The sequence below is a fragment of the Anser anser genome (genome assembly GCF_964211835.1).
Source record: "Anser anser genome assembly, chromosome: 5".
NCBI lineage: Eukaryota > Metazoa > Chordata > Aves > Anseriformes > Anatidae > Anser > Anser anser.
Genome location: NC_139725.1, coordinates 59,751,383 through 59,764,729, shown reverse-complemented (window position 1 = coordinate 59,764,729; position 13,347 = coordinate 59,751,383). Strand labels below are relative to the sequence as shown.

General features: G+C 42.1%; 1 protein-coding gene across 3 annotated transcripts in view; it reads right to left on the bottom strand.

Annotated features, from left to right (window-relative positions):
* Positions 1-13,347, bottom strand: part of PPP2R5E (protein phosphatase 2 regulatory subunit B'epsilon) — a 78,158-nt gene extending 64,811 nt beyond the window's left edge. For 2 of the 3 annotated variants that reach the window (XM_083839141.1, XM_083839143.1), the window contains exons 1-2: positions 9,780-13,347; positions 7,042-7,205 (exon numbers count right to left, since the gene is read on the bottom strand). In XM_083839141.1, coding sequence (XP_083695267.1) covers positions 7,042-7,198 — 157 coding nt within the window. In that variant the 5' untranslated portion in view covers positions 7,199-7,205; positions 9,780-13,347. The remainder of the gene's footprint in view (positions 1-7,041; positions 7,206-9,779) is intronic. The other variant, XM_083839142.1, reaches the window with a different exon arrangement.

Sequence of the window (13,347 nt, the reverse complement as noted above, 5' to 3'; positions counted from 1 at the left end):
AACAAGACTGTAACATTTTTCTAACAGATTTTCCTGAAGTTTTTATGAACTAGCATGCATCCATTTGTTAATATCTTTGAATTAGATAGTTACAAAGATCACACAGTTCCACAACTAATCCATAAACGCTTAACCCTACCAAAGCTCATTGAACTCAGCCAGTCCTCTCGTGTGTTTCAGCTAAGAACTTCTGCACGACTGAGCCAAAGAAACAGCAGCAGTTTGAATGAGCAAACTGTAGGTGAAAGGAAGTTACCCTGAACCTAAAAATAGTCGATCGTCCTCCTCCCACTCCCCAGCAAGCACAAATAAAAGCGCTCGTTTTTCAGGCAGACACACGCTTCTGATGGACGAACACGAAGGGCCTGCCTCCTTATGACAGAACTTTACCAATGAACAGAAGTAGCATCCCATCACAAGTACTGAATTTTTAAAAAATAAATAAAAGAAAATGAAATAAACTCAATACCTAAACTTTATACGTGACATTAAATAAACATATAAGTTGTTTATATACACAGATGTGTATTATACACATTTAATACACGTAAGCTCACATTTTTATAAACACACACATGATTCCAAATCTATGGAAAACACACCTTTTGTAACAGTAAAGCTCCATATCATAATCAATTATCAAGGCAGCACTATGCTTCAACAATCACGTATGCTATACAGAAACGACTGAATGGCTAAACCAGAATTTATATTTGTCAAAAGTACTTTGGGAAAGGATTAATAAAGGAGGTACTTATTACAGAAACAGTAGGTTCTATTACAGACCCATAGGGTTACACTTGGACACAGAAAACTTGATTATTAAAGAAATAAACAACCCTGGTAAGCATATTACAGAGACATGCAGGAGAAATACAGACTGAAAACAAATGCTTCTGATGGTGGTTAAATCTAGACGTTCCTGCAAAGAATTATCAAGATTTTAGACTTGATCTTATGAATAGTACAGAAATATATCCTACGCAGTGATTGCAAGTCACTTCACTTTACAAAATAAAATAATAAAAAAGAAAGAGGTGGGAACGATCATTCCTTAACGTTTCCAGGAGGTGGATTGAGAAATTCAGGAAGTAAGGCAACTACACTCAAGGTGTGGGGCCAGGCTAAAGGAAAAACCTCCAGACCTAAATAGACTTAAAAACACATAAATAAAGACAACTGAACAGCAACAAAGACCATTAGAACATCGGGGCTAAGCAGGGCGGATTTCTCAACAACTGCAGTTTCACTAATACATTGCTGGAGTAAGAAGTTTTATGTTGGTGTTTGTTTGTTTTATATGGTCTTAACTTCCAAGTCAACATTTGTACAAATGCACGTTTTCTACAAGTGTAGTTCTACAAAACCACATTCCAGATGTGGGAGACAACAACAAGCAGTGAAAATTTCAAAGAGACAGAATGTAATTGGTGTACGGCCCTCTCTAAACACTACTAAACAAACAGATTTCAGAAACAGAAATCTTTAAGACCATTGGAGGAATTATTCTACAAGCACCAGATGTTTACGAAATTAAAGAGGAAGTTAAATATAAATTTAAGAAAGAATTGCCAAGAGCACAAAAAAAAAAAGTGAAGATCTTAATTATGTATGACAGGAACCCCACACATTTTAAGGCAAATAACAGGGACAGATCCTTCTCACTTTTGCGATTATGGCCCTTTTCTCAAATCTTACACCGAGAAGGCCTATTATGTCCAGATTTACTTCAACCAGAACAAGTGCAAAATTCTTTATAATAGTCCCAGGACTGATGTTTGATTTACCATTGATTATGTACAGAACAAACCAAGTTCCAGGGTTTCTTCCAGACAATAATTGAGGAGTCCTGGGATCTATTACCAATTATGGAAACAAAGCAAAATTTGATTTTGGAAAGTCACAGCCATTATGAACCCACGTTCTTGTTTATAAATTAGGAGAAAGTATTTAGTTTAGATATTTTATTCATAGTTCGTTGGTATTTGTAAAGCATTCCAAATTTCACAAATGGAGACCAGCACAGAAATGACAAGCAGCCAAACCCCCACGGACGTCAACAGAAAATTGAGGCTTTCTTCTTTTACAACTCAGATAATAATATACATTTCCCATATGTACAATTCTGAAGGTGGTATTCTAAAAACAAACAGTTTTTTCAGTCTTAAATCTTATGATAAAGAAGATATTTTTTAAAAATCAAACGTAGCTATGTTTGAAAAAGGTGGTACACATCTTGCAATTCTCACTTAAGCAGAAGTCTTCTAGAATTGATAGGATTTTTGACTACTTAGGACCTACAGCATTTGACCTACAGATAGGATTCTTACGAAATGCTTGTAATAAAATCTCACCTATAGGGAAATAACATAATGATCAAAAGCAAACAGCAAGTGAAAGATTTTCCCCTTTTGACTATGCAGTGCTCTTTTGTTGCCACTACAGCAGTTCTTTAACACCATGGAAACTATCTGATAAATGTATTAGAAGCTCAATAAATTTCATAATATTGAGGTAGCAAAGCAATTGGTATTGTTGACAGAGAACTTCTGTTCTGAGTGCCTATTTTAATGAAGAAACATTATCTAAAAATAAAAATTATATTTGAGCTGAGGCCTGTTTTCAACAAAAACATGCGCTCGTTTTAAAAAACTTGAAAGTAACTACACTATATTAGACCACTGGAAAATGTGGAAGGAGGATAGGAAGCAAGAGGCATACCTTGAAATTTAAAAAATGGGATAGATTGTTTTAAAATTTGCTAAAAACAACCTTACGTTTGTACTTGTGTATGGTTTGCTTTACCTTATTCACGTATTTTTGATATGAATGAGGGGGGAATACTGTGAATTACATGCTAGCTTTCTGCCCAATTTCTCAAGATGCTCAACATTTATTCATAAACCATATGATCTTTTCAATCATCTGCATGTATGTCTTCATCCCTTGGCCACTCCCCTACTGTTACAGGTACTGACACAAAACAGGACTGAACTCTCCCTTCTGCTTTCACAGGTAGTGCTGAAATTGGTCTGTTTTCACGTGTCCAGTATTACAGTATACTTTTTACCACCTAATTGCTTTCCAGCATTGCACTCCTCCTGTTCTTCTGCTCAAGACTTCCAAGCAAAAAGATTATCTGTACAAAATGAAAGTAAAATCATCTTCCAGTAAGCAACACCCCTTACCAGTGCACATACAATACTACCTTCCACTACAGACCAAGCATGATTTGAGGCACGCCACAAACTTGGTGTGGATTTGGCTAAGGCACAGAGGTGGATGTAGGCATTTCCAGAACAGGGCCCTTCACCAACACTGCCCTGCCACAAACCAGCTTCCTAAGGGACCTGCCAGCCCTGACGGCTCTTTAAAAGCAAAGGCAAAATGTGAAACCATAATACAGTGCAAGATACACCAGGCAAGAGCATGCAAACATTTAAATACAAGTGAGACTGAAACATATTTAAGAATTCACACATTGAAAATGCAGGACAACTGCATCACAACTTCCATCAGCACTTCTTGTCCCATTCATCTACACTCAAAACAAAGGAGCAAAGGCTGCTTTCAAAATGTTATATTCAACATCAGTCATCGTATAAAAAGGGAATTCCAAATTAGATTGAGTTACAGTGCAATAAATAACAAAATAATTAAATTATCAAAAATGTTAAGTCTTGACTGTAGGAGATCACAGGAGATTTTTGGCTTGGAGCCTTCCGAAGTCTGAACAGAGCCCAAGAGAGCCTCAGAAGGCACCTTGCATTTTATAAATACATCAAGTGTTTGTTTACACAGCGCTAAACAATACACACACTTCTGCTAATTAAAAAAATAATAGAACACATGGTAACAACTTCATTTCCCTATACTTTCTCTAACTGGAGGAAGCAACACTGAAAACTCTACTTCTTCTCACTACATTTCCTAAATAGCAAGTTATCATTCAAACTTGTCCGTAACACTGAAACATAGTCTGTCTCCTATTTCTCTTTCCTGCAAGATTTTTATTACCAAATGAACAACAACTCTGACTTATCTGTTTTTGCAACACACTCATGTATGTTCACAGAAAGCAGCAGGCTGCATTAAAACACTACCAAAACGAGCCATTTCACTATATATGACTCTGCCCCTGGGGAAAGGAACGAGAGCAGATAAGATGTGACAGATGTGTAGTCACATCACTTAATACAAGACTGGAAGGTGCTCAAATCATTATGGTGACAGGAGCAGCATAAGAACTTGCAAAGAATGGACTAGCATTTATCTAGTTTGCTGCATACTTGATTCTTGTGATCAAAAAATGATACTGAAGTCCATGCAGATGCTTCTCTGAGAGAAGACAGCCTGCAACTGTCAATATGCAATATATTTCTACTAAAAAAAAAAAAAAAGGAGCATAGAATGTGTGGTTTTGTCTGCAGAACCCCTCCATCACAAATATAAAATATGTTTGAGGTTGAATTCAAGGTCTGTCCTCTAAAACTTTCCTGTACTGAAAAATTCTAAAGAGGTTTGACTAAACTTGAAACTTACCCAAAACAAGAAGTTTAAATAAACCTAGCAACCGTATATCTCCAAACTGATCTCATTCTTCAGGGTCTTAAAAAAAGCAATTTTGCTGATAGTTCTTCTGTTTTGGTTTGAAAGACCCAAATAATAAGGATAAAATTGGAAATTATATGGTTACTGAATAAAGTAATAGGACTAGTCACTTGTTTGAAGGTAAGTACAATCCTAAGACTTTAAAAGATAAGGACTCCCAGGCAATTTTCCAGGAAAAGAATAAAAAATGCAGAAGAGTTCTGTTTTCTCACTCCTTTCAGGTTAAATATTCCTAGTTGTCACGAATATCGAGAACGTTGATAGGTAGGTCAAGAACATTTCTGAAGAATAGTGTAGTATTTAATTGCCAGTGTCCCTTCAGGAAGGACCTACACCACTGCTGTTTCAGATTGTTAGGCCCAAATCCTACAAACTGACCTGCACAGGTAGATCCCTGTGCCTGCGGGAATCCACATTAAGTCAGAGAGGGAAAACTAACTCACAGGATCAGGTTCTTAATTTGAAGCTGGACCACTGTAACTCATTATGACACTAATCATAAATGTCTCAACAACGCTCTCTGCGCCCCATCTGTTTTATCTTATTATAGTTTTATATCTCAATCCATGGGACTAGCTACAGGAGTCAAATTAAGCACCTGCATATGACCGCGTTCCTGCAAGACCAGGTCCTCAGACAAAGCCAATGTTTTTCCTATGTTTGAGAACATCTAGTGTGTTCCCTGAAAAGGGCTACACAATAGAGTAAAATAATTTTAACATTGATTTATTCACTTATACAAATAAAAATCTAAATGTTTGCCAGTCATTTATCCATTTAACCGAAAGGACAAACTCTATTCACATACTTAAAAATACTAACTGATGTATTTCTGAGAAATGATCAAAAACAACCTGCAGAAGTATAAAAGAGAGTTTTGAAATTATTTTAAAGGAGCATTTGCTTCTTTATCATACTTTCACTAAACCACTGGAAAATTTCATAAAAGCATATTCCCTGCAGACTACAAAGTCAAAAATCCACCAGCGTTGACAGACCCTGGGCTGAAAAATGGCGAAGAGAGGAAGTGTGCTCCAGAGTCACTCCAGGCCTACCCTGCTCTTCTGCTCTCCAAACGGGTCAGTCAGCCCCAGCAAGGTGCAGTTGGATGGACCTTGCTTTTTTCCAAGCATGGCCATTTGGGCATTCTCACACACATCCCACAGAAAGAAGCCCCAAATGTTTCAGTAACAACTCCAGCAGAACAAATCCTACCATCTAAGTTTCATTTAATTTAAAAGACACATACATACAAGGGGTATGTGCTGGGTTTTTGTTGTTGTGTTTTGCCTGTTTGTTTTCCCTCAACTTCTCTATTCCTATGAAGTAGCAAGGCTAAGAACCAAACCAAAGTGCAATTGCACATCCAATACGTATTTCTGCACACTGATTACCAAATCCGTCAAACAGGTAGAAGATGGGACATGGGAAATCTACATGCCCACAAAGCAAAAATGGGACAGGCCTCATATTAAACCTATTAATCCTGTTATTTTCCAGAATTATCAGTATCAACTGTGCTTAGTTTCATTACTTGTAATGGGAAAAAATAGCAATGAAAAAAAATCTAAAAACCAAGTAGAACATTTAAGAATTCAGTAAAAGGAAACACATCTGGAAGGTGATTCCCTCTTCCACACCAGCCACATGCAATTCTCAGAGGTGTTGTCAGCCCCTGGATTTGTGCTGAAGTTCAGTGACAACTAGGATTTAGGGGAAGCATTCAAGATATTACAGAGATATTGGCATCCTTTTAAGAGCTGTATGCTGGATCATGATTTTCTTTCCCAAATTAGAGGTTAAATTTGCCAGCAGAAACTCATCTGGAGTGGGAATATGCAGGCTGTCCAAGCAGTAGTGTCTTGCCTAAGACCTGATTGGCAGAATCTTTCCTCTTGAGATGCTGCAGCTCATGGGACCTTTCAATTTCCAAACGCAGCAGAAGCTAGGAGCTGGGAGTTACCTACTCACAAATGCTATCTCCTCAGTAATGCTTTGCTGTAGGTCATTCATGACCTGCCTGCGGGCTAGATTTGGCACCAGGGCCACAGGCTGCTGGCCCACACGTTACAAGGTAAGATCCTAAAAGTCACGCAGTTTCCCTCTGCTCACAAATCAATCTGCCCTCGCCAAAATTACTGCTCATTTAGCTCAACTGCTGAGCAGTCTGTGTGCCTTGAAAGTTCAAGTCATGGTACGGGTTAACATTAGCATTTAAAACTTCCACAAATATCGCAAACAATTACCACACCCTCAAGTCACAGATAAAGTATTTTGTGGAGCTTAAATACATACATTTCTGGCATGAAACATTCCTCATTACTGGCAAAATTTCCCTGCAATTTCTGGCAATAGAATACTTTGAGTTTAGAAGTCAGCTGTAAAGTAAAATTGTTTTGGTTTTGAATTAAAAATCATTCTTGATCTTACCTTTCAGCAGAGGCAGGGGAGTTAACTCAATAGGCTTGCCCTGAGACCTAAACTGGGAGGAGCTTTGTGACCTCTTCTGTCTGGCTTTTCTGACGGACTTCCGAGAAAATCCGTCTACTTTATCCACTGATGGAGGAGTAGTTGGTGCTGAGGACATATCCCTACTGAAGGAAAACAAGTATTACAAACATATTCAAAACAGATGGAATGGGTAAAGATTAATTTAAACTTTCCCAAACCCTCGCTCTTTCTTTACCGTTCTCCTTCTGACAATTTACCCAGACAGAGTTTTAGGAGAGAGAACCCACCAACATATAAGCAAGTCTAATGGAATAAACTTAATGGAATACTGTAATTATTCTTCTCCCTTGTTTTATCTGCCTCCACTTGCCAAAAATCCTGCAACAGGAAAAATTCAGACCTAATGATGACGTTATTGTGTCACTAGAACTTCATACACCTGTAGATTTGACACAGGATTGAAGCCTTAAACTATATATTGTCCAGGACAAAGCACCTTGAACTCATGCTGTGAGGCACCATGCAAGCTAAATAATGGGTACTTGAAAAGGCAGGAATGTCTTTTTCACAGCAGAGATAAAAAAAAAAAGGGGGACAAAAAAAAGTTTATTTACCACACCTCCATATAAGATTTTGCAGCAACATAATAAAGTACAGCAGAAAGTCCTGTTATGCTGCACAACTGCACTAGCACTGACAAAGTTTACATACTGCTTGTTTACTCTCCATTTTAAAAATTCTCAGTTTTTGTACTGAGTCTCTCAACACGCTGTTACTCCATGTTCTGGCATTTCTGTAATAATAGCAGTGTGGTAGCCATAATAGTTCTAAGGGCATAAGCCAGACAAGGTTTGCAGAGAGAGGCAGAGAGCCAAGAAAAGGTTTCTGCAAGCAAAAGTTTGTTTGTTTCCCAACTCTATCAGCTAGTCTAAGAAATAAGCATTGCTTCTGTCTATAAAGCAGGCCTTGGTAATGCTGCTGTAGCTAATTCCATACTCCTCAGAAAAACTGAAAGGAAATATTTAAACAGTGAATTCAGCCATCCAGCTACTGTATTTACCAGTCTTGTGCTGCCTGCTAAAAAGGCCTATCACGTCTTGGTGCAATACGGGAGCAATACTCAAGGAAAACAAGAAAGGAGGAATTTCAGTCTACATGCTTCAGGCAGCGCTGCGTACAGTTAACTTCACCAGCACGTACACCTCTACTGAAATCCACAGAACTATCCTTGTCGATAGCACGACGAGCAGCAAGAGCAGTTGTGTTGATTTCAGCAGGGCTGCGCGCTCGTGCAAAGTTAAGCATCGGCATAAGCACTTGCAGGATCAGGGTCTTAGAGCGTGTCCTTGGAAAGCATTACTCATCCTCAGTGTCTGTTGACTTCAATTACCGAAGTGACTCGGAGCCTGAAAGAAGTTGATTCCCCAAGATCGAGAGCACTTTCAAGTACTTTTTTTTTATTAAAATATTTGTTTACTCAAGTGCTTCAGATATTATTAAATCCATTGAAACAGACGTTATTTGGATTTGTCTTTTAGAATAAAACCTTTGGAAAGCAGGATTTACTGCAAGCATAAACAAGTTCAGAAAGATAAGAAGTGTTTAATGCAAAATTATAGATATGTGCACTGAATCTATCAAAAATGGAAGTACAAGCTCCAGAGCTTCTTCAAGGAAGCATGTGCAGCACCCAGATGCTAAAGTGTGCAGCTGGCATTACAGTAACGAAAAAAACCTTACACCATCTTTTTTATTTTTACTGAGATATTCTCCACCACCAACTTATACTATCTAAATATAATATGCTATCAGCAACATGACCCTGTACGTTAAACCGCCCTTGTTTATCATCTGGGGGGAAAAAATGCCACCATCACCAGGGCATTCAGGCCCCAGCCAAGATTAATAAATAAAAAAAGTCAGATAAACTGAAATAGAATGGCCTGTACTTCAGCAGCCCACTTCTAAGATTTCACCAGTCCGCCAAAAAACAGGAGCCCAAAGTTACCTGTTACATAAAGCAAACGCTGGGGATATCAGCAAAAACATATACGTAGAACCTGAATTTGCTGGCCTTGTTTCGTTTCGTCAAAAAGATTCATCTCCTCATCACGTGCATCACTGAAGTGTAACCATTTCTGCAGGGATGCCTGCGGCCTCTCGCAGAACGAAATTACCAAAATAATAATAATAATGGACAGCGACCCAAGCAGATCACTTAAACTGCAGGCTCATTGTGTCAGTGAGAAGCTTTAGTGACACTTCCCTGCTGTAAATTTAGTAACAGTTTCCCTAACCTGCTTGATAAATTATTAAAACCTCATTCTAATTCAACCAGACTACATCCCGGCTAACAGCCTTACAGTAAACACTGATCTCTTTTTTTTTTCCTCCCTCCAAACGAGCCCTCGCTCCCCTGAATACAGCACGGCGGCGAGCCACGCTATTTCAGCGAGGGGAGGGGAGAAAAAATAAGATACATATACATTAAAAAAAAATAAAAGGAGGTTATTGATTGTGTGGGGCGGAGAGCTGCGGGGCTGGGGACGCGTTCCCTTCACCACGGGGGCTCGTTTCGTGTGCTCGTCCCCGGGGGTAGGGGGGGGGGGGCGGTGCAAACACCGCCGGGGGGAAGCCGAGGGGGCCCCGGCCGCCTCCTGCCCTCTGCCATCGGCCGTCCCCCCCCCCGGGGCACCCGTCCCCCCCGGCTCCGTTACCTTGACCCTCCTGGTTGAGAAGCCGGAGACGGGGCGGGGGCGGGCGGCGGCCTGAGCCGGGCTTCGGCGGAGCGCGGCCGCTGCTTGGCGGCGGCCCGAGGGCGGGAGGCGCCGGGCTCGCTCCCTGCGGCGGCGGCGGCGCCGGATCCTGTACGCCCGGAGCTTGTAGTACGGCCGCAGCCGGTACGCCGGGAGCCCGGAGTAGGCCCGCAGCCTCGTAGTAGGCCCGCAGCCTGTAGGCCTCGGCGTTGGCGGCGGCCTTCCCCCGGCGCAGGGCGGCGTTTGGCGGCGGCTTCAGGCGCGGGCTCCGCTCAGTCCCATGCACTCGGCGCGGCCCCTGCCTGCGATGGCCGCTGCCTCGCTCTCACATTCCCGGCGGAGCCCTGGCGGAGGGGGCCCTGAGGAGGCGGCTCGGGGGGGAGGAGGAGGAGGAGGAGGAGGAGGAAGAGGAGGAGGAGGAGGAGTGCGGGCCGAGCCGAGGGGGAGCGGCGGAGCGACCGGGAGGTGAGATAACGACGGAGGCTGGCGCTGCGAGGGGCGGAACGGGGCTGGAGCGGCGGCGGCTGCCTCGGGAGAAGCGGTGGGGTCCCGGCGGACGGCGGGGTCGCGCTCCGGCTCGCTGCTATTGTGGCTCTCAGCGGGCTCCGGCCATGGCACTCGCTCGCTCACAGCCTCAGCGTTGCTGCCGCCGCCCCCCGCCCGCCCACTGGAGCCGGCCGCCGGGACGCGCCGCCTCATTGGCGCCCGCCGCCGCCGCCGGGACAGCCGGGAAAGAGGAGAGCGGCCCGACGACGAGGAGGAGGAGAAGGAGGAGAAGAAGGGGGCGGTGACGGGAGAGCGGTGGCGGAGAGCGGCACCGCCATCGCCCTCCTCGTCCCGCGGCGGGCAGGGGGGAGGCGGACGAGCGGCGGCCGCCGCCGCCAGAGCGAGGCCCGGCGGCTGAGGTAAAACCCGGTGACTCTGAGGTAAAACTCGGTAATGCTGAGGTAAAAAATGGTATTTCTGAGGTAAAAAACTGTGATCCTGAGGTAAAAACCCGTGATCCTGAGGTAAAGTCCCCGGCCCTCTTCGCGATGAGCGCCGCGGGGCCGCCGGAGGACCCGGCCCGCCTCCGGGAGCGGGGTTTCGGCACCCCCGTGCCCCTTCCCGCCGGGTGGCTGTCAGGGGAACGGGCTGTCTGATTTCGCTTTTTTTTTTTTTTTTTTGGAGTGTATTTATATGTATAGCGGCCAGCACGATGAGCGGTTGTAGGTGGCATCGAGGATTATCATCGTTTTGTTTAATTTGTTTACGTGACGGCTTGATTTCTTTCAGAATACAACTAATGGTGTTAATATGGCTGCTCTGTTTAAAATACCATCCGCTATTGCCCTTGTATTTCTGGCAGAATAAAAAAAAAAAAAAAGGAATCAAATTACCTGCAGTCCTTCTGGGTTGATACAGCCAAAACACCCTGATGTACAATAATTTTTCATGAATTGAGCTTGAGGGCAGTTTGTGGGCTGGTTGTTCTGGTGGGTCAGTCACGTCCCTGTTTGTGACCGTACCCTGAAAACTACAAAATCCTGCAAAGGGTACCCAGTTTTTGTCCCACTCAGTTGACTCCCCTGCTACATGAGCACCAGCACAGGTATAATGGAGGAGCTGGGACTGTGGTAGAGGTAACTGAGATTGATTTTAAGCTCTTGTGAACCTGCTTTCAAAATTACTGATTTTCAGTCAGGTAAGTTCCCTGGTCCAACTCACATTGTGGCCCTAAGAGGAAGAAGGAACAGACTAAATAAAAGTTCACTGCTACAGAAGGATAACCGTGATAGACATGAACGGTTTTGCCTCACATCTCTCAATGTGCCTCTTGCATATCTGAAGAAGCATGTCTCCCCTAAATTTTATTATGTATAGACTGAACAATTCTACTTCTCTTCAGTCTTTCTTTGTGGGTCTCATTTTTAATCCTCTGAACACGCATATTTCTTTTCCCTGTGTTCTCTGAAAAACATCCACATCTTATTTTGACCTGCAGCACCAAGACTGGATACAGCACTACAGTCAAGGCCTCAGAAACACCAGCATCTGCTCTGTCATGCCCATCACAGACTATGTTCCTGTTTACATATGCCAATACAAATACTTTTCAATGTGATTTATTCACAATATTGCTGAGCTGTTTTACCCCTGCATCCATTTCTGCTGACCTACCAAGCCAGTTATTTCTACTTCAAGTAGACAGTAATGCCACTTGAGAATTGATTTATTGCAACACTCCTAATACTTTCCGTTCGTTTTTATTACTGGACAGATGGACAATCAAGCAGTCAAGACATCTTTTAAAATAAAGTTCTGTGCGCTTTTAAGTCAGAAAACTGTAAACATGTCATCCTTGTAAATCAATTGCATTCCTCAGAAGTGTAGTTGAAAGACCAAAATTCAGCAGAGATTGAACTGTACCATGGTTACAGAATGTGTAACTGAATTTAAAGGAGAGATACATATATAATTAAATTCACTTAAACCAACTTTGCTAAAATAACCTAAATGCGAGCAATGGCTTGTAACAAAGAATGTAGGTCAGTTTGGTTTTTATACTAACATAAGGTAAAATTTTGCAAAAACACTAACTTCCTGTTGCTCTGATCAATACGGAACTAAACCTGCAGATGCACGTATTTGGCTTTGTTAAGTGTACTTAATTCCATTAGTTTTGTTTGTCAGCCTCAGACGGTAATACTCAGATTTATTCACTGGCCTGTGCACTTCTTCTGGTCTGGACTGAACAGTGCACCGAGCAGCTCATAAAATTACTGACGGCAAACTCTGTAAAAGGGAAGTTGTAGCACAGCCTAATGGCTAGACAGGCTTTGTAGGTGAAGTTGAGCATGGCATGTTAAATGGTTGTACTTGGATTTCATTTCACAATGGGAAGACCAATCGTTGTGAAATGCTAAAAATCTAAAACTGAAGCACATGGTACGGGTATTTATTAAGGTCCCTGTCCTAGAAGGGATAAAACTCAAGACTGCTTGAAGAGCTCCCAGTGCGAGTTCGCTGCCCTGCACACAAGGCTTTGTACTTGTCGTTCTGTCGTTGAGGAATAGCTATAGAATTAGTTCTTCGGTACAGCTGAACAGGGTGGTAAATAATACATGCAGATAGTTTGTCTTCTCTGAAAACTGCTTCATGTGCTATGGTTTTGTCCATTCTGACCATGTAAAACATTTTTATGGTGCTTTATACTTGGTGATATTTGTATGGTAACAACTCAAGAAAAATATGGGGTTTATCAGTGAATAAAGAACAATCTTACCTCTTTTTTATCACTTGGCCAGCGGAGTTTACAGAGTTGCCTTCCCTTTTTTTTCCAGGTTGCCTTCTTTTTTCTGTTGTGGTCTGTAGAATCTCCATCTGTAAGGAGATTTAAGATCACAACATAAGATACAAATGTAAAACTCCTTATATTTAAAAGGGGCATGGTTACTTGTCTTTCTCCTATTCCCTGTTTGGTCTATATTTTGTAAAGTTTAGTATTTTAACAATGATTACACAGGTCCCATTGTAATGGAGAAGAATG